The sequence below is a fragment of the Hemiscyllium ocellatum genome, chromosome 31 (genome assembly GCF_020745735.1).
Source record: "Hemiscyllium ocellatum isolate sHemOce1 chromosome 31, sHemOce1.pat.X.cur, whole genome shotgun sequence".
NCBI lineage: Eukaryota > Metazoa > Chordata > Chondrichthyes > Orectolobiformes > Hemiscylliidae > Hemiscyllium > Hemiscyllium ocellatum.
Window position 1 is genome coordinate 51,781,492 of NC_083431.1, and position 26,714 is coordinate 51,808,205.

General features: G+C 40.0%; 1 protein-coding gene across 2 annotated transcripts in view; it reads left to right on the plus strand.

Moving 5' to 3' along the window:
• Positions 1-19,294, plus strand: part of nup88 (nucleoporin 88) — a 49,672-nt gene extending 30,378 nt beyond the window's left edge. The window contains exons 14-17 of one of the 2 annotated variants that reach the window (XM_060848035.1): positions 4,079-4,159; positions 4,262-4,388; positions 8,002-8,120; positions 14,617-19,294. In XM_060848035.1, the coding sequence (XP_060704018.1) occupies positions 4,079-4,159; positions 4,262-4,388; positions 8,002-8,120; positions 14,617-14,680 (391 nt within the window). In that variant the 3' untranslated portion in view covers positions 14,681-19,294. Of the gene's footprint in view, positions 1-4,078; positions 4,160-4,261; positions 4,389-8,001; positions 8,125-14,616 lie in introns of those variants that run through there. The other variant, XM_060848036.1, reaches the window with a different exon arrangement.
• Positions 19,295-26,714: the final 7,420 nt, after the last annotated feature.

The following is a 26,714-nucleotide window of genomic DNA, read 5'->3' on the forward strand; positions in this document are numbered from 1 at the left end:
TGAAGCTCTTCTCAAGAGGAAGAGGAAGGCTTATTTGAGGAGGAGGCATGAAGGCTCAGTTAGAGGGCTTGAGAGTTAGCCAGAAAAGATCTAAAGAGAGAGCTAAGAAGAGCCAGGAGGGCACATGTGAAGTTGGCGGATAGGATCGAGGAAAACCCTAAGGCCTTCTACAGGTATATCAGGACTAAAAGAATAACTCTTTATTAGAGCTAATCAAAGGTAGTGGAAAGTTGTGTGTGGAATCTGAGGACATAGGAGAAGCGCTAAATGAATACTTTTCGTCAGCATTCACATTGGGAAAGGAAAATTCACAAAGGGAAAGGAAAGTTAGTGAAAATATGGAGATATAGGCTATAAGATTAGATGAGATTGAGGTTGACAAAGTGGACGTTTTAGAAATTTTGGAAGATCTGAAAATAGACAAGACCCTGGGGCTGGATGGGATTTCTTCTCCGATTCTCTGGGAAGCCAGGGAAGAGATTGCAGAGCCTTTGGCTTTGATCTTTGTCATCGTTGTTGACAAGAGTAGTGCTAGAGACTGGAGGATAGCAAATGTTCTTCCCTTGTTTAAGGAGGGGAGTCAGGACAACCCCGGTAATTATAGACCAGTGAGCCTTACTTCAGTTGTGGATTAGGTGTTGGAAAAGGTTATAAGTGATAGGATTTATAATCATCTGGAAAAGAATAATTTGATTAGGGAAAGCCAACATGGTTTTGTGAAAGGTAGGTCATGCCTCAGTAATCTTATTGAGTTCTTCGAGAAGGTGACAAAACAGGTGGATGAAGGTAAAGTGGATGATGTGGTGTACATGGACTTCAGTAAGATGTTTGATAAGGTTGTACACGGTAGTCTATTGCACAAAATAAGGAGTTTCGGGATTGAAGATGATTTTGTGGTTTTGATCAAAAATTGGCCAACTGAAAGAAGACAAAGGGTGGTGGTTGATGGGAAGTGTTCACCCTGGAGCTCCGTTACCAGTGGTGTGCCGCAACGGTCTATTTTGGGGCCACTGCTATTTGTCATTTTTATAAATGATCTGAGATGAGCGAAGAAGGATGGGTGAGTAAATTTGTGGATGACACTAAGGTAGGCAGAGTTGTGGACAGTGCCAAAGGATATTTTTGGTTATAGATTGACATAGATAAGATGCTGAGGTGAGCTGTAAAGTAGCAAATGGAGTTGAATGTGGAAAAGTGTGAGGTAGTTCACTTCAGAAGAAATAATAGGAATGCAGAGTACTGTGCTAATGGTAAAATTCTTGGCAGTGTAGAAAGACAGAGATCTGTGTCCAGGTGCGTAAATCCCTGAATGTTACCATCCAGGTTGATAGGGTTCTTAAGAAGGAATATGTGGTGTGTTGGCATTTATTGGTAGGGGGATTGAGTTTTGGAGCCACGAGGTCATGCTTCAGCTGTACAAGACACTGGTAAGGCCGCACCTGGAGTATTGCAAGCAGTCCTGGTCACCACATTATAGAAAGGATGTAGAATCTTTGGAAATAGTTCTATTTCCTGGTATGGAAGGACGATCTTACGAGGAAAGGCTGAGGGAACTGAGGCTGTTGGAGAGAAGAAGGTTGTGTGGTGACTTAATTGAGACATATAATAAGAGGGTTAGATAGGGTGGACAGTGAGCCTTTTTCCTCTGGTGAAGGCTAGCACAAGGGGGCATAGTTTTAAATTGAAGGATGATAGATTGAAGACATTATTAATCCTTTACTCAGAGTAGTAAGGGTGTAAAACGGTCTGCATGCAACAGTAGTAGACTCTCTGATGCTAAGATCATTTGATGAACATTGCACATGCATATGGATAAGAATGGAACGGTGTAGGTTAGATGGGCTTCAGATTGTTGCGCCAACCTAGTAAACCATCGAGAGCCAAAGGCCCTCCACTGCGCTGTAACATTCTATGATCAATGAAACTCAACACCTCCACAGGATCCCTCCCATCTCTGAAAAATAGAACATTGCAACTTTGTACATCAAGATTTGTGGAATTAATTTATTTTCACAATTAGGAATGAACAGTAGAAATTCTTGTTACAATCTCCACAAAGACGTTAACTTTTTAAAGCATGTCATGCTAATGGAAAGAAAACTATTGGGCAAGACTTTTTTTTAACTTTTACTGTAATAAGCCAACTAAAATAAATGTAGTTCAAATATTAATGAACAGGCTAAAAGTATTATAGATAAACCTTCACATTAAATAGACAATACAACCAAGGAATACTTGATGTAGCTAAAAGTATACGAGCAGCTTGATCATCCCATACCGCTTGATCTCTTTAACATTGATGATATCATCTAACTCCTTCAATGCATTCAATGATTTGATTTGTTTCAAAAACTGTTCCACTGCTCCACAGAATCTCTCTCTTTCCACTTTATCCTCATAGCCCTTGAATCACATTCAGTGGTAGCTAAACACGTGGGCTACCACCAGCAAAGCACACATTTAAGAATCCTCTCTTATTCAGCGCACAACATTCCTGGTGACACAGAATTCCCTTTAACTCTCATCTCCTGTCCCTGTCACTTTCTTATACTGTTGATAACAGATTAAATAACGTGGATTCTGTTTACTTTAAAATCTCCAGTTTTATTTAGCAGCTCGAACTATAACTTGCAGCTGCAGATAACCATGTTGCCTGGCACTAGCTTGCTTCTGTTGGGCTGCATGTTGCATTTGGTCAAGTATTTTCACCCTGGTTATTGCCTCAGTAATATCTCTCTCTTCTTATAGAATCCTCCCCTTGAGCTCCCTTCCTTTTTACATGAACTTGTGGTTCACAACCTTGAAACAACAGCAGTGGTCTGCTCCAATCCAGAATCCATTGCCTTTCCTGGCTTCAGCTGTCTCTCTCCCTTCCAACACAGTAAGGCTATTCTGAGATTTGTTTCAACATCAGGTTCTGTTTGACAACTGCTAAACACAGCTGTTGCAGTCAGAGAAAATATTGCTTACTTCTTGTCAGAGTCTTACAGCACAGAGACAGACCTTTTGACCCAAAATAGTCCATGCCAACTAAAATGTCTATCCACGCTAACCCCATTTCCCTGCACATGGCCCATATCCTTCTAATACTTTCCTTCTCCATGTATTTCTCCAAATACTTTTTTAAATGTTGTCAATGTACCCACCTCAACCACTTCCACTGGCAGCTGTGTGAAAAGGTTGCCCCTCAGGCTCTCTTTTACTCTCTTTTTTTTCCCCTTCTAACCTTAAACTGATGCCCTCTAGTCCTCAGTTCCCAAGCCCTGGGGAGGGGGGAAAACTGAGTGCATTCACCCTATCCTTGCGACTTATGATTTATACTTGTCTACAAAAAATGTGTTTCAAACTGTAAGGTGGAAAGCACTGCATTTGGTTTTCTCTAGTCATGTGGGCATTCTTGAAACCTCATTAAGCCATATTTGGGAAATCAGTTAAGCCTCTCAAAGTACTCCCCAACTCTGGAGACATCACAGAAACAACATTTAAATTTTCTCCAAAGTACATGGGTCATTATACTCTCAACGTAAAGAAACATTTAATCTCTATCTTGAATAATTCTCATTAAATTGTTTTAATCTTTAACTGTGGATGTTAATTTTAAACAGCTTCTGTGGACATTTGTCTGCTGACACAACTGATTCCAGTCTCTCCAGTATCAGCCTTAAAAGCCCCCTTGAATGTATTATGTCATAAATTTTGTTTCATAATGTTATTGGGATATTTTGCTACATTTAATTCTGCTATGTAAACAAAATTTGTTGGATCTGACTGTCGAAGAAACTTTAACAATCTGAAGTGATAATTACATTATTGCAATTGTATTGTGATCATTACTGTGATGGAGAGATCAGGTAGAAAGTCTGGGCAAATCCACCTGAGCTAGAAGCCTCCAATCTCACTGTTTTTCATCACTTCCTATTTGATTTATTGATTGATATATATTTTGTAAATACAATGAGTTAAATTGGATTCAACTTACAAGCAGCAGTTCTTGTTAAGAGATAGAACAGCTCTTTCCCTTTCACATTGATGCAGTTCAGCTTTGGAGGTGCTGATTAAAACTAATTTCTTTCATTAGGAAGGTGATGCGGGAAATGGCAGAGGTACTTGCTGACAAATTTGAAGATGCAAGAGACAGTCAAGATGACATCATGATTAGGTATGAGCCAAGAATAGGACAATATCTCTAAGTAGAGAAATGGGTAGACATTTATAGTTTTAGAAAAAACGATTCACTTTCTAAGTTACCTCTGCATTACAGAGTGAAGAGAATCTTGCACAGTTTGAATTCAAAGCTTCCTGTGCTGTCGGACAGTGAGAAAGACATGAAAAAAGAACTTAAATGTATCAGTGAGCAACTTGAGGACCTGGGAAACAGTGTTAAACAGGTATGAATAATCTTAGAACTTATATTGTTTAGTAATCTCTTGAGGTAGCTGGTTCTCAGGAACTTTTTCTTTTAAAACTTCAAAACATACTAAAACAAAACCACTCCATTTATGTTTACTGTTAATTACTATAGCCAGCTGCTTTAGAATGCACTTCCAACTGGGTTGCGCTTCAGAATTCTAAACAAAAATTGTCAATTTGGCTCAATGGGTTGCACTCTTACTTTAGAATCCAATTGTAATGGGTTCAGGCTCTTTTTTTTCTTTTTGGAATTGATGTAATTTTGGAACTAACATTGGTATACTGAATCACTGCTGAAATGGTGGACATAATACCCATTTGGTTGAAATGTTAAACTATAATCCTTTTCCAGGACAGAACAGGATCTATGGTCTTTTTTGAAAAAGTGCAAAGAAGCTTTTATCAGTATCCAGTTATCCAATCCTTTAATCCATGCTCTTGTACTATCCAGAACTCCATCATCTTAAATTATAGTGTCTATGGCATCAATGTATTCTGGAAATCCAAATATGTTACCTCCTCTAGTTTCTCCTTATTATACTGTCAGGAAAAATTGTATTTGATAAATCTTTCATTAAAACCATAATGACTCACAATCCATATTGTGATTTTGCCAAGTGTCCTTTTGTCATATTGCTAATAATAGACTCCATTGGCTGTATGGTGTTAGAGGGGAAAATGAATCCTTCATAGACTAATTTTTAGGTTAGTTAACACAGCCTAATCTTGCAAATAACTTGTCTGTTGAGGTTTTGGGTTCAAATGAGCAAGGGAAGAAGCCTCCACTTTGAGTTGAGTTATTTGAATGCTATGGAACAACAATTTGATGAGAACACCAAACTGAGAATCTCAAGTGAGATTGTGGTGAGACCTCGGCAACATAGGCAGGAGAAAAGGCTGAAAGGCTTCTGACTTATTCAGGGCAGGACCAGCCCACCAACTTTGATCCTGAAGGTTGCTAATTCCATCAGCAAACTCTCATTGCTAAGCCTGCTCTTGCTCAGCCATATTCATCAGATGCATGATGACCATTTGACCAAAGAAGTTTTGCAAACGAATTGGCTGCTGGATCATGACCTCCTGAATGAGCAGCTATGTTTCCTTTGCAAGAGTGCCTTCAAGTAAGATGGCAGATATAACCCGTATCTATAGCTAACCCCTTACTGATTTTTAAAAAAAATTTTGTGTCAGCCTTCGTATACTTTAATTCCACCTTTGTGATAAAGAATTCCAGAGTCACTATCATCTGGGGAGAAATTCTTACTCATCTGTTTTCAATGGATAATGCCTTATTCCGAGATTATACCTTGTGGTTCTAGCTTCTCAAAGTGGGAGAATCTAAGAAAGTGATTGTTGGGTCCCCTGCTGAGATATTAGGCTGGAGCGTGGCTAATGTGGTGCCACTATTTAAGAAAGGTAGTAAGGAAAAAGTCAGGGAACTATAGACTAGTGAGCCTGACATCATTGATGGGTAAGTTGTTGGAGGGGATTCTGAGGGACAGGATTTACATGTATTTGGAAAGGCAAGAACTGATTACGGATAGTCATCATAGCTTTGTACGTGGGAAATCATGTCTCACTAACTTGAGTGAGATTTTTGAAGAAGTGACAAGGAAGATTTGAAGGCAGAGTGGTGTACATGATCTATATGCACTTCAGTAAAGTGTTCGACAAGCTTCCTGATGGTAGACTAGTTGGCAAGATTCGGTCACATAGAATCCAGAACAGCTAGCAGGTGACGCCAAAATTGGTGGTGTAGTGGACCGTGAAGAGGGTTATTTCAGTTTACAACAAGATCTTGATCAGATGGGCCGAGGAGTGACAGATGGAGTTAAATTTAGATAAAGGTAAGGTGCTGCATTTTTGGTAACGCAAATCAAGACAGGACTTGCGCATTTTATGGTGGAGTCCTAGGAAATGTTGCCAAACAGAGATCTTGGAGTGCATGTTCGTAGTTCCTCGAAAGTGGAGTTGCAAGTAGACAGGGTGGTGAAGAAAGCGTTTTGTCAGTGTGGAGGTCATGTTGCAGCTGTACAGGACATTGGTTAGTGCAGTTCTGGAATACTGCATTCAGTTTTGGTCCCCCGATTATCGGAAAGATGTTGTTAAACTTGAAAGGGTTCAGAAAAGGTTTACAAAGATGGTGCCAGGATTGGCAGGTTTTAGATACCGGGAGCAGCTGAATAGGCTGGAGTTGTTCTCCCTGGAGTGTCAGAGGCTGAGAGGTTACCTTTTATAGAGGTTTGCAGAATCATGAGGGATATGGGTAGGGTGAATAGCCAAGGTGTTTTGCGCAGGGTAAGATGCCCAAAATTAGAGGGCCTAGATTTAAGGTGAGAGGGGAAAGACTTAAAGTTACCCCTTCGGTCCCTTTTTCCATGCAGAGGGTGATGTATGTTTGGAACAAAGTGGAGGTGAGTACAGTTACAGCATTCCAAAAGTGATCCAAATGGATATGAATGGGAAGCATTTAGAGGAATATAGGCCAAATGGGAGCAGGTCACATTGGGATGTCTGGTTGGTGCAGATGAGTTTGACTGAAGAGTTTGTTTCCATGCTGTATTAGACTATGACTTTTTAAGTTCTTACTATCCCTTTTTTTTTGTAATATTCCTTGATTGTTTATGTTCAATTTATTTCCTCTTTTTTTCCCTGTTGAATTATAAAAGTTACCCAATCCTCTGGTTTAGAACTAATGTTTGTCATGTTGTTTTTTTTTCTTCCAATCTGATACTATCCTTAACTCCCTTGATTTACTCTACTACTAGACCTACTGCAGTGTTAACCTCAGCTTAATTGTCAGAATTCCTATGTCTGAGTCCGACTCAGCACTTCGGGACAAAGCTCCAGGCTAGCACTCGAGTGCAGTACTGAGGGAAAAGTATTGTGTTGTTGAAGGGTCCACCTTTCAGTGACCCTCCCTGAAATAATGGTCGTTCCATTATAATTTGAGTTTAGTCAGTGCAAATTGACTGTAACGCAATTGACAAATTGTCAATGTTTGGATAATGTGAACTTTCTACTGAATAGGTCTAGTGATTTTCGATAAGCGATCTTAGACACCGTGATTTTCCTTAGCAGTATGTTGCAGAGGAGCATAACTATTGCATTACAGCAGAACCGCCTGTATGTGTTCACGATTCTATATTGCTATTTCAAAGAACAAGCCAATGTCATGGCCAATATTTATTCCTTAACTAAAAAAAATTATCTAATATTTATTATATATTGCTATGTGAAACATGTCTGTAAAGTGCTTTGAAACGGTGGTGGTCATAAAAGGTGCCCTATCAATGCAGATCTTTTGAAAAATTAGCTGGAGTTGATATTTGGTTATGCAGGACGGCTTTTTGGTAGCAAAAGAACTCAAATCATTTACAATGATGTCTGGTTTTGCTCAAATGTAATTTAAAATAAATGAACCAGCTTGCTCTTTCTGTTTTTTTTTATTATATCTGAGGAAAATGCAGCAAGCAGTTTGTGATAACCACTTTAACCTGAAAGCAGGAAGTGGATTATAGTATAGGCTGGTGTCTAAATTAAATGTTGCAGTGTTCCCTAATTAATATAATCAAATCCTTTTCATTTCAGGTCCAAAGGAAGAGTGAATACCAGCAGAGGGAAATACACGAGCAAGAGAGTCCACGAAAAAAGAGCATCTCACTCAGTGCATCTCAGAAGAAGTGTGTTCAATCTGTTTTAAAGGAGCAGTAAGTATCAGTGATATCAAATGGATCAGTTGAATTGCAAACATAGGGAATACTATTGAATAAGCCCAAATTGTCAGCTAGCCAGCTTTGTAATCATGTGTAAGAAGTACAGTGTTTTATTTGATAGTTCAAGGAAAACAAAACGGGGTTATAAAAATGATTCTCTTCTAGACTGGGAGAAGATACAGCAATTAAAGTCTTTAAACCAGAAAACAGATTGTACAGACACAAAAGCAAGCTATTTAATTCACTATCTATCTTAATCTAATTTTACTTTGCTGTCATTGACCACGCTGTTTAATGTACCTTTGTTTCATGTAAAAGTTTCTCTGCAGGCACAGCTTTAACATCAGATTGTACCAGAGAATTCCTAGTTATTTTTATAGTCATCCTTTCCGTTGACTTCCTTTTGTAATTGGCCTTAAACTTGTGTATTTGCATTACTGTTTCTCTGACCGGTGGAGATAATATCACTAACTATTATACTGTAAATCTTCATAACTATGAGCAGCTTGATTAGGTCACCTATTAACGTCCTTTGCTCAAGTGAATAGGAAAAGCCTCTAAACATTTTCCAATCTTGCTTCATAAGTGTGGACATCCTTCTTTGGTAATGTGCTGCTGAATTTACCCTGCACTGCTTCCATGATGTATTTCCTGGGAAGTAGTGCTTAAATCCACCCAAATTGCAGCTGCTGCGATAATTCCATTCATTTGAATACCAAGGTTGAAGACCAGTTGAGCTCTGCTGTTAGGTTGGCCAGTCAGGTTTCTCAAAGAAATCTAACCACAGGCAATCTTCCTTATGGCAAGACCTGTGTTAGATTATTGAGTGAGCCAAAGCATCCTCTTGCTCTGAGTATTTCATGCTTTGTAGTCTCGGTGCTCCAAACCCTGTAATTTTCCCCAGTCCTACAATCTCTGAGACACCTCCTTCAATTCTGTCATCTTGACCATTTCCAGTTTTAATGATGGCTGTGTTTTCAGCTGCTTAGGCTCCAAGTTCTGGAATTTCCTCCTCAAACTTTTCACTTGGCTTGCAAAAAATTCAGCTCTTCAGTTACTAGGTCATCTGTTTTCTTGGTGTATAGATGTCAAGTTTCCTTCAATAATATTTGTTCGGGGAATCATGGGATGTCTTTCTGCTTTTAAGGCATTTTGTTTTTGTAGCTAAATATGACTTCCAAATGTCACCCCGCCCAGTAATTGACCATCTTTGGAAGAAATGGAAACTGAAAATGTCACTAACAGATTTCTTAAGACAATCTCAGTCTGTAAAGTGGCAAGCCCTGACAAGAGTTTCGGAGAATCCAGTGTCCCTGTACAACCACCTTCCACCTCTTGGGCCTCAATACAAACCTTTTATGTACTTGGGGTAAGGCACAAGCAACACTGCATATTAGATTTCTTACAGCGTGGAAACAGGCCCTTTGGCCCAACAAATCCACACCGACCCTGCGAAGTGCAACCCACCCAGACCCATTCCCAGACATTTACCCCCTCATCTAACACAGGCAATTTAGCATAGCCAATTCACCTAACCAGCACATCTTTGGACTGTGGGAGGAAACCTGAACACCCGGAGGAAACCCACGCAGACACAGGGCGAATGTGCAAACTCCACACAGACAGTTGCCTGAGGCAGGAATTGAACCCGGGTCCCTGGTGCTGTGCGGCAGCAGTGCTAACCATTGTCCCACCGTTACCGAGAACAGTTCCATGTACAGACTGTGTCTGACAGAGTGATCTTCTTTAAACTGAGCACGAGTAGGCTGTCTTTTGGCTTGGGGACTTTTAATCACTGAATGAAGATCGAATGAAGGGAATGATGCATTCTCTCATTGAGCTTTTCCTGTCTTAGTTGTGATCGCTCACTTAATGGATTGACGTTTTCACAATTTCCTTTTATCAACACGACTTACAGTCCTTCAGCAAAACTTGAATACATAGTTTTCAAGTTTTAGTCTCAGCTTTTTATAGGCAAATGATAAGGTTTCATTACAAATCCCTTTGACTATCACTGGTGTCGTCCATCAGTTGAAATACATACACATTATCCTTGTCTGCTACCCTCTGACCAATTTTTTTATCAGATCAAAAATATTCTGCTGGAAGAGTTTAAAAACTCACTCCCAGAGATGCTAAGAATTTACGTGGAGGAAGTTCGGGAAGTGAGAAGGGCAGCAGAATTAGCAAATGAATATTTGTTTGTGCATAAGACAGTTTCTGGCCAGAATTTCACCCTGTGAGGGATAGAAATTGGGAGAAGGGGAGACCCTACACTACAAAACAAAGAGGAGAGAACAGTGGTTAAGTGTTTGCCACAGGTTAAAAAAGAAGCCCAGAGGGTGAAAAGGTGAAAGGCCTCAGGTGTTTCCACTGTGGTAAAGTGGGACATGTAAAGTCACAGTGCTGGTTGTTTTTTAAAAAAAAATGCACTGTGGGAAAAGATGTTGTTTAAAAAAAGCTAAGCATTAGTAAAAGTAGTAAATGAGACCCCAAGAAGAGTGGAGGAGCTGCAGAAGAGTGCACAGCCCAGGCAGAGGCTGGTTATGGAGTTAGTGCCTGATCTCTACAAAGAATTCACCTCTGTGGGTAAAGTTTACTCAAAGAACGGGGGGGGTGGGGGAAGAAGAAGGGCAACAAGTTGTTATAATTTTGAGAGATACAGGATCTAACCAGTCTCTAATAGTAAGACATGCGCAAATTTGTAGACTTCTGACCTGTTACCTGAGTGTGGTAATTTGTGGGATAGGTAGACAGAAATTTCACATTCCCCTATGTAAGATCAGGTTGGAGTGCCAACTGAAAACTGGGGAAGTTACAGTGGGAGAGATTAACAGAGTGTCAGTTCCAGGAATCCAGTTTGTTCTTGGGAATGGTATAGCAGGGTCCAAGATGGAAGTAACACCCCCTGTTGTGCAGAAGACTAAGAAACTGAGGAGTTAAAACAGAAATATCCTGGTAATTTCCCAAACTCTCTGTAGTAACAAGATCCCAGTATCATACATCACAGCAGGAAGCAAAAAACTAAAGAGAAAAATGAAGGAGTTGAGGTTCAGTGAGTGGGCGCCCTGTTTGACGTAACGGTGCATGAAAAACCTGAACAGGTAGAGGGTCAGATAGTAGTGTTTAACTCTGAAAGGCTAATGGGCTTGCAACAGAAAGACTCCACAATAAAAGATATACATGTTGTTGCGTACTCTGAAAAGGAGGCAGAGAATATTCTGAAAGAACTGGAGACACTGGTGTTAGTTACTGCTCTGAGTGAGGAATAAAATCCGGATGTTGTGGATTTTGATGTGCTGCAAAATATGTTTAAAAAAAAATGAAGTCCTTGAGGAATGGGATAGGTTAGTTTACTATCTGTCTCAGAAGCAAAGAACACAGTTGAAAGGTTTGTTACAGCAGTATGAGGATATATGTAGGAATCGGATGGGGAGGACTCATGCAATTGTACGTGAAGTAGACATAGGGAATGCTGTTCTGATAAAATAACACCCCTATCGGCTTAATCCTCTCAAAGACAGACCGGTCCAGAAGGAGACAGAGACCATGCTTAACGAGAATATCATTGAGCCAGAGCAATTAGAGTTCACCGATTTGTCTCAGTTCCCAAACCTGATGGGACTCAACGATTTTGCATGGATTATCAGAAGGTCAACGCTGTTACAAAATCAGACTTGTATACAATACAGAGATTGAAGGACTGTATTGAGAAAGTCAGACAAGCCAGTTGCATCACCCAGTTGGACTTACTGCATGGTTGCTGGCAGGTACCTTTTTTATCAGAGACAGCGAAATAAATTTCTGCATTTGTAACCCCAACTGGGCTATATCAGTTTAAAGTGATGCCTTTTGGAATGAAGAATGCGCCCACCACATTCCAAAGACTCATGTACAGAGTTGTGGCTGGGTTAACAAACTGCAGTGTATCTGGATGCTGTAGTGACCTTTACTAAGTCCTGGAAAGAACACATCATAGAATTGGCAGAGCTCTTTGACTATGAGAAGGAAAACTGGTGATAAACAAAACTGAATTCATGGAAGCAGAAGGGACGTTCTTAGGTCATAACATTGGTCATGGAAAGTTGACCCCACAGAACGCAAAGATGGAGGCCATCGAGGAATTTCCACGATCAACCTCTAAGAAAGAGGTGTTTTAATTCTTGGGGCTAAGTGGATTTTATCGGAAGTTTGTATAGTGGCATTGTAACCGATTTGCTGAAGAACACAATCTTTCGGTGGACAGAACCATGCCAGGAGGCATTTGACCATTTAAAAGAATATTAACCATTGCACCAATTTTAGCTACACCAAACTTTTGAAAACCTTTCAAAGCTGCCATTTGATGCTAGTGACACAGGAGTTGGAGCTGTACTGCTACAGGAAGATGATGATGTCAGTCAGTTACATCTCGAAGAAGCTCAACATCCACCAGAGGAAATATTCCATGATCAAAAAAGAACGATTGAATTTGGTTATGGCCTTACAACATATGAATATATGTCACAAACGATGTGTCTGAGGCGGTTGTGTAACTGATCATAATCCTCTTACATTCTTGAAATATTTTAAAGACAAGAATATGAGACTATTTCATTGGATTCTTATTTTACAGACTTCTAATTTACATTGTGCATATCGCGGGTCATAATGGCAGATGCGTTATGGATTTAACTGAAAATGTAGATGAGATTGGTATCTATTCAATGTTATATATGAATTTAATATGAACTTAGATTAAAGTCAAATGTATATCATGGCATTGTGATTAAGGAGTAGAAGGAAAAGTGAAGCCATCTTTTCATTACGATGGTTCATTTTTTTTTCTTAAGGAGGGAGGTGTCATGAGGTGTGTCCTACAGAGGAAGCTGGCAGGGACTGACTGAAAGTACAGAGTGTGCTGAACAATTTAAAAATGTTATATTTTGGTTGAAACAAATAGCTGGAGTTTTGTTGCCATGGTACAAAAACAAATTCAAATTTGGCCAATCAGTTTAAATTATGCACCAGATACCAAATTCCAATCAAATTTGAATGTAATGTTTTGATAACATCAAACTAATGAAAAAACCCAATGTTTTGGGGTATAAAATCAGACATTTTGAACAGTCAGTGGGAGAACTGCAAAAGAGCACCAATAAGTACAGGCTGTTAGCTGACTAGGTCTCTGAAAGGTCCCTGTCCAGAAAAGCTGTGCAGCAGAAGACCAAAAAAAAATGATACAGGAAAATCTACACAGGCGGATTGACAGCTGGCTGGTTTTGAAACATAATTTTGTTTTGTAAATCTTAATTGGGGGTTTTCTATTGGACCAGTATTGTAGAGTGAGAGGTAAAAGGTAGGTTTAAGAGAAAGGGGTTGTAAATAGGGTTTTAATGTTCTCTATTGGACTTGAATAAAATTGTTAATTTTTACTTTAAATGGTGACCTCTGGGATAGTTCTTTGCCTCTTGAAGTTTAACAGATTTTGGCACGAGTTGAGTTTCTCTGTGTTGGGTTTAAGTTAGCAGAGGGGTTTCCTCTGTGTTGTAACACTTTGACCTTTTGTACCTGGAAACAAAGGAACAGAGCTAATCTGTGACCAAATGCTTTGTCTTTTTCCATGTAACTCTTAATACCTTTAGAAACCATAAAATATCTGTGAAATGTCTCCTTAACCTTCTGTACAGAGAACTCATAGTCACTGCACATAACTGAAGTATGACACCCCAGTACTATCTGAGTAAATCTATTCTGCATCTATGTGAGGACTTGACGTTCTTCCTAAATGTTTTGGCCTTGATTGTGCTCAGTATTTCAGCTGGAGCATAACTAGTGAATTTGTTTTGGAGGTTTAGCATAACTTAGTGCTTTTGTACTTGATGCCTCATTATTTGTAATGCACAAGCTCTTGTATGCCTTTTTAACATGCTTCTCAAAAATCATGACAGCGATAGTCGTCATAGATTAATTTATCACTAGTTAGGAAGGATCCTATTTAAGTGGTGAGTGTTGTCTGCACCAATGCCAGACTCTCATTCTTATCCTCCAGGCACCCTAACTTCTGTATCTTACCTTTTCACAGGAGCAGTCAAAATGGTTGTTTGTCATGCCTTTACATTGCAGAATGTGGCACTAGCCCTTGTTTAAAAAGGCCAAAGTGTGACTTCCCCTTGCAGCATAAAGGACTTATCCAAATGGAAGTAAATATCTGTAATTCTGAAAAGAGCCCTAATTGGAATCCGTATCAGAATGGCAGAGCTCACTCTTCATGTTAAAAAGGAGAGTGGTAACTTGATTACAAAATGGCTCATTATTTCTTTATAGGTGATGACTAGCACTAACTCTAACTGATCAGATCAGTTTAAAATAATTGAATTGATTTTTGTTGGGCGACATTTGGGCTGATTTGACGGAGTTAAGGTGTAGACCGATTATGTTCTAATTGTAAGGTGATCAGACCTCCATGGTCTGCTGCCAATTATTTTAATGTCTTAATTTTCTTTTTCAGGAGTGACCGTATTACTGAAATAGTGAGGAAAATTAATGACATCAGAATTCATGTGAACTTCTAGTCCTGAGCTTGTTCTGCACGACGATGGCAAGTTATCTTTGAAACATGAAGTTTGAAAGTTCAATGGAAGATGTCTCCAATTCCTCTGAGACTAGGTTGAGGAAAGCAAAAGTAACAACATTTCGGCCATGCTGATCTTACTCAAACTTTCAACACTCTTCATACAAGATGCAACGAAATTCGTTCTGGGTGGAATTTCATGAGGTTTTATTTTCAGTTGGCATAAAGATCCAAATCGGTAACCTTGTATCTCCGATCCTCTTACAATTTACATACAGTTCTCCAATTAAAAGGAATCATTTGATAGAGGCACTGGTGCTCCACCAAGGATTAGTCGAAGATCATCCATCAATCTCCGATCATTAACCTGGTTCTTCTCTGAATACTATATCTTAAACTCAAAATTACTATTACCAACCTCTTACTGAACTGAATGCCGCCAGTGGAAGGGATATTTTGTTTTTCTGATTTCTGGCTTGTGCCATGTACGGTTTCATCTCCTGCCTAAAATGCAGTTCTTTTTGTATAAGTCTAGAATTGTGCTCAAACACTTTTCTAATGCCCCCAAAGCCTGATTCTAGAATTGTTTCATTCAAAGCAGCAGAATATTTGCTTTATCTGTTCATTTTGGTAGTTGCTTAAAGCAGGGGGAAAATGCCCCCCTCTGTCTTGGGATCCTGAACATTATGTCCACCATAGGTGGATGAATCTTTCTCCCTCCAGCTGCCGCTGCTCAAAACCATGTTTCTGGCATTTCCTTTTGCCGCAGTTTAACAGCTTTAATTTGGCTCACAACATGGGTCTCACCACACTGTAGGCATATGTATTTCATGCTTGCTTGTGCTGCTGACTTTCAGCTTTTAAAATTGTTTCTGGAGATGTATTTTAATGCATAAAGGAAGCGTGCACACCCTTCATATGTTTTGTCATATTTTGTATTGTTTTTGTTGGAGCAGTTTGGAAGGCCCTTCTGAAAGTGACTATATCTCTTGACAATGCTTTGAGTTTCACTTTGCACACTTGTTGTTTTATTGGTTGGGAGAAGGTGTCTGATTACATCCCTCGATCTCCACCACCTAGGTGGATGTAACAACACTGCCCCTAGTTTCACTGCCTCACACTGACTCTGGCCTTATGACCTGTTGCTCCCACTGAAAAGTGTGTGCAAGTCCAGTGACTTTATGATCAGAATTTGCTCTGATATCCATCATCCCCCATGAGAAGTCATCACTCGGGTGAAATGATGGAATGTGGAGGTGGAGAGAGAGAAAACTGTTCACGTATCAAACCTTACGTGGTAGGAGACAGTAATTTAGAAAGGAAAGGGTGACAACTAATCCAGGTTTGATTCTATAATTAATAATCCAAACATTTTAAGATATTTGAAATATTTTGGAAGTTCTTGTAAATGAATCTGACAGTTTTGTACTCATATCTAGTTTATTTTTGCAACTCAGCTGTTGATTTACGAAAGGAGGTGCTCTGTTTGGAGATGCGATGGCTGCTGTAACTCTTTGACCTAAAGCCTGCAGATGCTATGCAGGAGGAGAAGGAAGTAAGTTTTTAATTTAATGCGCCAAATGGGAATCAAGTTAATTAGTGCCCAATTTACTCTCCACTGAAGTCTGTTTTCTATTCGATGAATTATATTAAAATCACCCTTTTTTTGATAAAGTAGTGTTTAAACATGTTCATCCAGAGCTTACAGCCAATGTACAAGATCTTTTTTAAAATGTAGTACTTTGAAATATAATTTTGTGTACTTTATACATCTGTGTGAATAAAAGCATCTATATAGTCTGTGTTGTATTGTTGATGAAAGAGCTAACTCACAGGTTGAGCAGTATGGCTGAGGAAAGCTGATGTAGCGCCTCATCCATTCAGTGGAAGCATAGGAAATGGCAAAGATAATGCTGGAAATGGCCATTGGGTGGCATCTGTGGGCAGAAGGAGGGTGTTTTGGGTTGATGACTTAATTAGTGAAAGGTGTAACAGACTTAAGGCAGGAAAAGGGGACATATTGGAAATACTGCAGGGAAAGGTGTGAAGTAGGCTAGAAAGCATAACACCAGGAGTAGGTTACTCTGTCCCCTCAAACAGTCCAACATTCTAAATCCTGGTTGATCATCTACTTGAACACCCCATTCCTGCACTATCCCCATATCCCTTTATGTCTTCAGTAACTAGACATCTCTTATCGAGTAACTCAGCCTCCATAACCCCTGGAGTAGAGAATTCTCAAGATTCACCATACTCTAACAGATCAAATGACAAAAGGATGATGTGTGACAAAATACAAAAATCATCTGCAAGAGCTGTAAAGTGACACCAATATGATTGGCTGTATGAAAAAAGAGAATAGTTGTTATGATCTAGTATTGTTGAACTCATCTGGAAGACTGCAAAGTGACCAATTGAAAGATGAGGTGCTGTTTTTCATTAGGAAGATTTAAGAGACAGAGGGCCTCATTTCTCATGGCTTCATTCCTGATGAAGGGCATTTGCCTGAAACATCAATCCTCCTACTCAGGTGCTGTCTGGCCTGCTGTGTTTTTCCAGTGCCATACCCCTGATTTCAAAGACAGCGGGTCCAGGGGGAAACTGAGTCAGGAATTTGTGACAAGTGACTGCAAGGTCAGGGCCATACTTTGTGGGCTGGAGCAGAGGTGCTCCCAAAAAGTCTCATCCTGACTGCATTTCGTTGCTCCTACTATTGATTAGAAATGTCACTGTTATAAAGGGTGACCTTATGAGAAATAGGAAGCAGAGTAGATCATTTAGTGATCAAGGCTGGTCTGTAATTCATTAAGATCATTGATCTGATTGTTACCTTCACCCCATTTTCCTTTCTGTTCCCATAACACTTGCCTGCCTTGTAGATTAAAAATCAAACTCAGCCTTTTATGACGCATGCTGGGGAAGAGCATTCCAAAGACTCATAGCATTCAGTTCCATCCTAAATTGGCAAACCTTTTTAAACCGTTTCCAATATAAGTATGACCCTCCTTAAACATGGAAACCAAAACTAGACCATACTTTAGATGCAGTTATTGTAGGATTTGGGGTGTCAAACACTGCCAGCTCGTGTTTGGAATAGCTTGTTGCCATTGCGAGTCTTTTAAACAAGATGTAGTTATTGCATAATAGAAATTGGATACAAGTTACTTTGGTAAGATAAACATGGTAACAAAGACTATTGGGAGTCTCAGGATATATGGATATAATTCACTTAATACAAGCTGCCAGAGGAAGTAGAGAATGTGGCTACAATTATAAAATTTAAAGGGCATTTGGATAGGAAAGATATAGAAGGACATGGGCCAAATGCTGGCTATTGGGATGTCTGGTGCTGAAGAATTGGACTGTAGGGTGTTTCTGGCCTGTATGACTTTTAAGATCCAAAAAATGTTCTGGCTTAACCCTATTCAGTTGATATGATATCATATGTCTGGGTGGAGCCTAATGCAGTCACCAATGTTGACCCTTCAGAGCCATGACTCTATAAAATCTTGCCCAAAGTTTATTCTTGTGGTTAATGTTTGACATTCATATCACAATGGTGGCACAGTGGCTCAGTAGTTAGCACTGCTGTCTCTCAGCACCAGGGACCTGAGTTTGATTCCAGCCTCAGCAATTGTCTGTGTGGAGTTTGCACACACTTCCTGTGTCTGTGTGGGTTTCTTCCAGGTCCTCCAGTTTCCTCCCACAATCAAAGATGTGCAGGTTAGGTGAATTGGCCATGCGAAATTGCACATCGTGTTCAGGGATGTACAGGTTAGGTGCATTAGTCAGAGGAAATAGAGTTATAGAGTAGGGAAATGGGAGAGTTGGTGTGGACTTGTTGAGTCAAATAGCCTGTTTCTACACTATAGGGCTTCTATGGTTCATCTAAAGATGCTTTGTATTTAATGTTGCATAGAGGATGTGTTTTGAAAGATGGGATTTTGTGGACAAGCTTTACTTTAAAATCACTGTCAAAGTCTGCTGTAAGTATTAGATTTTTCTTTAACAAATCTCCCTCAATCACATGACAGGTGACAACTGTTTGCCATAACCCTGTCTGGGCCTTTTTTGAAATCACAGGTTTGGAGTGGTTCTTGTTTATTAATCTGGTTCAGTTGAAGAAAAGCCTGTGAAGAACAAGCTAAATTGACAAAACGTTTGCTCTGACCAAGCTACAAAATTGATGTCTCCTATTTCTGAAAAGAAACCCTCCCAAAAAACAGTTCAGGGAGCATCTGTTTGTCCTCTTGAAAGTGATTGAAAGAACATCAAGATTGTATTTCCTGCCCAAACTTTGTCTGGAAAGACTGAAGAGACAACCATGTGACTTGACTAAACCTGTTGGAGCAAGCACTCTGAAACATTCAAACAAAAACAAAGCTGGTAATCTGAAGCAAACACACAATGCTGAAGAAACCTAGCAGGTTTGGCAGCATCTGTAGAGAGTGAAACAAAATTAACATTTCAAGTCCAGTATTGCATCATGAATGAGTTTGTTTCCATGCTATACACCTCTATGACCCTAACTGATACCAAGATCAAAATAGGAAATCTGTTCTTGTGTCTCTGAATTTGCTACCAGACCGGAGTTTCTCCAGCATTCTTTGTGTTTGATTTGGAACATTTTATGTTTTATCCTTTGGCCTTCAACTCATTGGCCAAACTATTTTGTTTTGAGAAAGCTAATCTCTGCAGAGTTTAATTTTCTCTTTTTCTGAAAGTAGAGTTGTGCTTATATTTTTGAAATATTTATAGGATAAATATTAATACTTCTACATTAAAATATTGTTATGATCATAAGCCTATTAATCGTGTTTATTAAGAAACCTTGTTGATAGATCTTTGTGTTTAAAACTTTTTATGGACTACATATTTTAATGGTCATTTTGGTAACTAGCAAAAGTATTTTCTATTGGAACCAATGAAGTTGTGGAATCCAAGTAGTAGCACACTCCTACAGTCTCAGCAGTAACCTAAAAATGGGGTCTTGTCTGAGATACCTGACAAGGGTGTGTTTTAATTGAAAGAAGGGTGATGATAATTGGAAAAAGGATAAACAGCAATAGACCAAGTTTCTTCTGCATTATGTTAAAATGGCTTGTGCCAGTTGCTAAGACTCTTTTGGTAATTGAAGGTTTATCACTGAATAAGTTGCAAAGAATAACCACGGTAAAATAATTGAATTGACTGGGAGATAAGGTTAGAATTAAAACCAATGGCTAAGTGACATAATTGAGGTAATGACACAGCATTTGAAGTTGTAAGAAGAGCAAAGCAAACTGGATGGTGAGTTAATTGAGTTAGTGAGAATTCAGTTGCAGAGGAAGCAGAAACAGAAGTAAATGGAAATTTATTAAAAGATTGAAATTGTGAAGTTCAAAAAGAAAGGAAAAATGCATTTCAGGCAAGAGAAAGGGAGTATCAGCTTAAAAGGCTTGAACTGAAAGAAAAGCCACTGATGTTGAGGATTATCCTGATCCTGAAACACCTGGGTTAATCCACATTTTAGGATTGAACATGTTAAATTACCCATAGTGTCCAGGGATGTGCAGGCTAGATGGATTACCGTGGGAAATGCAGGGTTCTGGGGATAAGGGGGTGGGGGCGCATGCGTGGGTCTGGCTGGGATGCTCTTCAAAGAGGTGATGTGGACTTGATGGGCCAAATAGTCTGCTTCCACACTAGGGATTCTATGAGCAATAAAAGGTTGAAATTCCATTTATTACCTTAATTAGTTGCTGCACATGAATGTTAACTTCTTGTGATTCATGCGCAAGAACACTCGACCCTCCCTGCAACACTTGTTTCTCTAGATTCGAATAATAGTCAGTCTTTTGATTCTTTCTCCTAAAGTGCACTTTCTCCTAAAGTGCATTTACCTGATGACAGTGTGGCAAATTGCCCAAGTATGTCCTGTACCTAAAAAGGAGAAATCTAAACCAGCCAATTACCACCTCATCAGTCTACTCTTCATCATCAATAAAATGATGGAAGGTGTCATCAACGGTGCTTTCAGGCACCACCTCTCAGTGATGCCCAGTTTGGGTTCTGCCAGGGCCACTCACCTTCTGACCTCATGACAGACTTAGTTCACACATCGATCAAAGACCTGAATTCCAGAGTGAAAATAAGTATCAAGAGGCAAACTTTCAAGTGGTTGGAATCATGCCTGACTGACTAACAGACAGTTGTTGTTATAGAGTCATACAGCATGGAAACAGATCCTTCGTCCAGGTTGACCAAGATTCCCAACTAAACTAGTCCCGCTTGCCTGCATTTGGCCTAGATCCCTTCTAACCTTCCCTATATACATATACTTCTTCAAATGGTCTTTAAATGTTGTAACTTTATCTCCACCCTCTATGTGAAAAAGTTGTCCCTACGGTCCCTGCCTTCCATGATGTTTTAAAACTCAACCTCCTGCACTCCAGCAAAAAAAAATGTCCTAGCCTAATCAGCCTCTCCTTATAACTCAAACCCTCCATGCCTGGCAACATCTTGTAAATCTTTTCTGAACCCTCTCTAATTTAATAATATCCTTACAGTAGCAGGTTGTTGAAGGTTAGTCATCCGAGCTTCAGGATCTCTCAACAGGAGTTCCTCAGGGTAGTGGCCTAGGCCATCTTCAGTTTCTTCATAAATGACCTTCCCTCCATCATAGGGGCAGAAGTGGGAATGTTTGCCATTGATTGTACAATGTTCAGCACTATTCCTCAGAGACTGAAGCAGTCCATGTTCAAATGCAACAAGATCTGAATAACATCCAGTCTCAGGCTGATAAGTTATAAATAACATTTGTACCTTCATATTATATTCCCTCAGCTATAAAAGCTAATATTCCATTCGCTTTCTTTATTATCTGCTGTACCTGCATGCTAGTTTTCTTTGACTCATGAACGGGTACACCCAGTTCCCTTTGCACTGGAGCACCCCGGAGTCTCTCCCCATTAGATTATAGGTTGCTTTTCCATTTTTTTCAACCCAAATGTATGACCTCACACTTATCCACATTAAACTCTATCTGCCACATTTTGCCTACTCTTCTAACCTATCTATATTCATTTGTAAGGTTCTTATTTCCTCATTGCAATTTAGCTGTAGAGCCTTCTATCCCTGTACACAAGTCGTTAATGTAGCTGGGAACCAAGCACCAAACCCTGTGGCACCCCACTAGTTACCTCTTGCCATCCAGAAAAAAAGCCATTTATCCCAACTGTGTCTTCTGTCCATCAGCCAGTCATCAATCCAGGCTAATAAATTACCCCATCCCATCTGATTCAACTTTCTAAATTAACCTGTTGTGCAGCACTTTATTAAACACCTTCCGGAAATCCAGATAAATTACATCTACAGCGTCCCCATTACCCACTTTGCTTGTTACTTCTTCAAAGACCTATAGAAAATTAGTCAAACATGATTTGCCCTTCATAAAACCATGCTGACTCTGATGGGTAGTGTTTTGACTTTCCGAATATCCTGATATTGTTTCCTTGATAATTGATTCTAATACTTTCCCAACTAACATTTTGCCTTCCTTCATTTTGAATAAAGCCATTTTCTAATCCACTGGAACCTGTCCCATGTCCAGGAAATTTTGGAATATTGTAACCAATGGATCTACTATCTCTGCTGCCACTTCCTTTAATACGGTAGGATGTAGGCCATCAGGCCTGGGGGACTTGCCTGTCCTCAATCCTAATAGTTCGCTGAGTATCTTTGTCTTATTGATGTTGATTGTTCTACCTTATCCATTGCCTCTGATTTGTCCATCCCAGCAGGAATGATACTATTGTCCTCCACAATGAAAACTGAAGCAAAGTATTGATTCAGCATCTCTGCCAGCTCAATGTTCCCTACTATTAACTCTCCAGTTTTATCTTGCAAAGGACCAACATTCACCAACAATCTGGACATCATTCAGCACAAAGCAGCCCGCTTGATCGGTATTACATTCACAAGCATCCATTCCCTCCAATACCGATACTCAGTAGCAATAGGTGTGTACTATTAACAAGATGCACTGCAGAAATTTACCAAAGATTCTCAGACACCATCTTCCAAACCCACAACCATTTCCATCTAATTGGGCAGAAATGGAAACACCATCACCTGGAAGATCCCCTCCATGCCACTCACCATCCTACTGTGGTAATATATTGCTGTTCTTTTGCTTTGGTTGGGTCAAAATCCCTCCCCACCCAGACCCCTTCCCCTACACCTAACTCTATGGGCAATTTAGCATGGCCAATTCACCTGACCTGCACATCTTTGGACTGTGGGAGGAAACCAGAGTGCCCAGAGGAAACCCACGCAGACACTGGGAGAATGTGCAAACTCCACACAGTCAGTTGCCTGAGGCGGGAATTGAATTGTGAGGCAGCAGTGCTAACCACCATGATGGGCCAAATAGCCTAATTCTACTTCTATAACTTATGTCCTTACAGGTTCCACAGGGACCAATGCTGGGACTACAACTGTTTGTAATGTATATGTTAATAACTTGGAGGAAGGAAGTGAATACACTGTAACCAAATTTGCAGTTGGTACAAAAATAGATTTAAAGGTAAAAAGCTAAAAAGAAAATTGATTATGAAAGTAAATTGGTAAGAAATGCAGAAAACAAAATAGCAAGTTTCCACACTTTTCTGAGAGGGTAGCAAATATCTGGAATTCTCTGTCTTGGAGAGTCGTGGAGGTTAGATCACAAAAGCTATTTGAAGAGCAGGTAGATACATATTTAAAGGAGGAGTTAAGGACTGTGAGGAATGACACAAAACTAGAATTGAAAAGGCTAGCTGAAGTAAGTGTGGGGCCCTTGGAGGATGCAGCTGGGGAATTAAAAACAGGAAGCAGGGAAATGACAGATAATTTAAACTAATATTTTGCATCAATTGTCATGGCAGAGGACAACATAAATATTCCAACAATATCAGATAAACAACATGTTAATGGGAGAAAGGTATTTTTTATTCATTTATGGGATGTGGACATCACTGGCTGGCCAGTATTTGTTGCCTGTCCCTAATTGCCCATGAGAAAGTGGTGGTGAGCTACCTTCTTGAACCGCTGCAGTCATCTGCTGTGGGTTGGCATGCTTACCTTCAGTGACTGGCGCACAAGGACACCCACGTCCCACTGCACGCTCCCCACTCCCAATGTACAGCCATCCAGGTAGTAATCTGCCACTTTGTTTTTGCTTCCAAAGTGTATAACCTCACATTTATCCAAATTAAACTACATCTGCCATTGAGTTGCCCACTCACCCAACCTGTCCAGATCATGCTGAAGGATCCCTCCATCCACTTCACAGCTCACCCTCCCACCCAACTTGGTAACTCTGCAAACTTTGAGATATTACATTTTGTTTCCTCATCCAAATCACTGATATATATTGTGAATAGCTGGGGTACCAGCACTGATCCCAGTGTCACCCCCACTAGTTACTGCCTGGCAGTTTGAAAAGGACCCATTAATTCCTACACTGTTTCTTCTGTGACAACCAGTTTTCTATACATCTCAATACACTTCCCCCAATCCTATGTGCTTGAATCTTGCACAACAATCTCTTATTCAGGACTATGTAAATTTTTTTTCCTGAAAGTCCTAACATACCACATTGACTGGCTCCCCTTTGTCAACTCTACCAGTTACATCTTCATAGAATTCCAACAGATTTGTTAGCCATGATTTCCCCTTCATAAATCCATGCTGACTCTGTCTAATCCTGCCACTGCTTTCTGAATGCTCTGGTATAAAGTCCTTGATAATGGATTTGAGAACTTTCCCCACTACTGATGTTAGGCTTACTGGTTTATAATTCCCTGTTTTCTCTCTACCTTTTTGAATATTGGAGTGACATTAGCTACCCTCCAATCTGCAGGGACTGTTCCAGATCTATAGAGTACTCCCCCTTATCCTTCTAAACTCCAAACAGTATGGACCCAGAGTCCTGAACCACTCCTCATATGACGAGCTCTTCATCCCCAGGATCATTCTTGTTAAACCTCATCTGAACCCTCTCCAATGCTAACAAATCCTTCCTTGGATGCAGACCCCAAAGCTGCTCACAATATTCCAAATGCGGTTTGACCAGTGCCTCAGCGGGATGTTTCTGCTCTTGTATTCTAGCCCTCTTTAAGTGATTGTTAATATTACATTTGTCTTTGTGATTGCCAACTGAACCTTCATGTAACCTTGAGGATTCTGAATGAGGACTCCTGCGTCCCTTTCTGCTTCAAATTTCCAAAGCCTTTTTTTGATTAGAAAATAGTCTATGCCTCTGTTCTTCCTTCCTCACACCTTCCCACATTGTATTCAATCTGTCACTTCTTTGCCCACTCTCCTACAGTTCTTCTGCAGCCTCCCTGCTTCCTCAACACTACCTTCCTTGAGCCTTTCTTTGTGCAATTAAGTTTCGTAACAGTCCCCTCAGTTCCTTCATTCAAATCGTTATTATATAACACGAATAATTGTGGTCCCAACACGGACCCTTGTGGAACTCCACGAGTCAGTGGCTGCCATTCTGAAAAAGACCACTTTATTAATACGTTCTGCCTTCTGCCAGTCAGCCAACCCTCTATCCATGCCCTCTGTCCCTCCGTCTATCTGCAAATTCAGCAACAATGTCTTAACCCAATGGTCACAGGACATAAACATGAAACAGAACTCCTAATCACTGTTTTCTGACCATGAGCCAATCAATAGTTGAAGCCAAAGCTATGACTTCAATTAGGGTCTTTACAAACCACTCCCATCATCTCAATCTGACCTTTTCGTTCCTACTCACATCCATTCTGATTTGACATTTGGATATTCTGAACGATGATCCTGACTCTCTGATGTCTTTACATCATCCTTTCATGTCACCTCTTTGCGGAACCCAAGAGAAAATGCTGGAAAATCTCAGCAGGTCTGGCAGATCTATAAGGAGAGAAAAGAGCTGACGTTTCGAGTCTAACTGACCTCTTTGCAGATATCACCTGACTTTGTATATTCTATATTCTGGAAATGTATTTTCTGACCTTGGTCAACTTGTACTCATGCAGCTTTTTTTTGTGTGAATGATTCTTATGTTCAGATAATAAGAACTTTTTTCAAAATTATTCTTTGCAATGACATTATTTGCTCAACTGTTCATGACATTTTTAAAGAAATATGCACCTGAACCCACAAGTCTATTGGACATGCACTATATTTATCTTAATAACATCTAGAACACGCCCACAGTCCAAATTGGATAACATGACTCTTGCTTACATTCAACTCCATCTGCCACAGCTTGCTGCACTCACTTAGCAGAAAATTGCAAATGAAAATTGATAGACTGTTATCTACACAGTCTATAATGCAGCCTAAATTTGTGTCATCTGCAAATTTGGATATATTACTTTCTATGTCATTATATAAATCACTAAAAAACGTGAATAATTGAGGTACTTAAACCAGATGCTTGTGGGACACCACTGGTCACATTCTGCAATCTGAGAACCTAGCCATTATCTCTACTTTCGGTCACAAACAAAAACAGAAATTGCTGGAGAAGCTTAGCAGGTCTGGCAGCATCTGCGGTGAGAAATCAGAGTTAACATTTCCGGTCCAGTGACCCTTCTTCAGCACTGATGGTAGTGAGGAAACTGATTTTTATTGCAGAAAATCACATGGGGAAGGGTGGGCAAAGGGTAAATGATAGGTGGAGATAGCGCCCAAAGAGAGAGAAGGACAAGTTAGACAGACAAAGGAGTGGATAACGGTCAGCCTGGGAGAATGAACGGCTGCTAATGAGGACTGTTTGTGGCTTGTCGAATGAGCCAGAGGATGAAGTGGAACTGGCAAGTAGTGCAACTTTGAGTCAGTGTGAAGCAGTAATATTGGAGAGAGGTCGAGAGTGTGCAAATGACAACATATGATACTGAGTGTGGATCCCAGGATGCAGTGAGAACAGCTGTCTGTGGAATGTTGAAAGTCATGGAAATACCTGACATCCTGAGTGATTTCAAAACAGGAAGGCTGAAACTTGAGTTGGAATCCAAGTG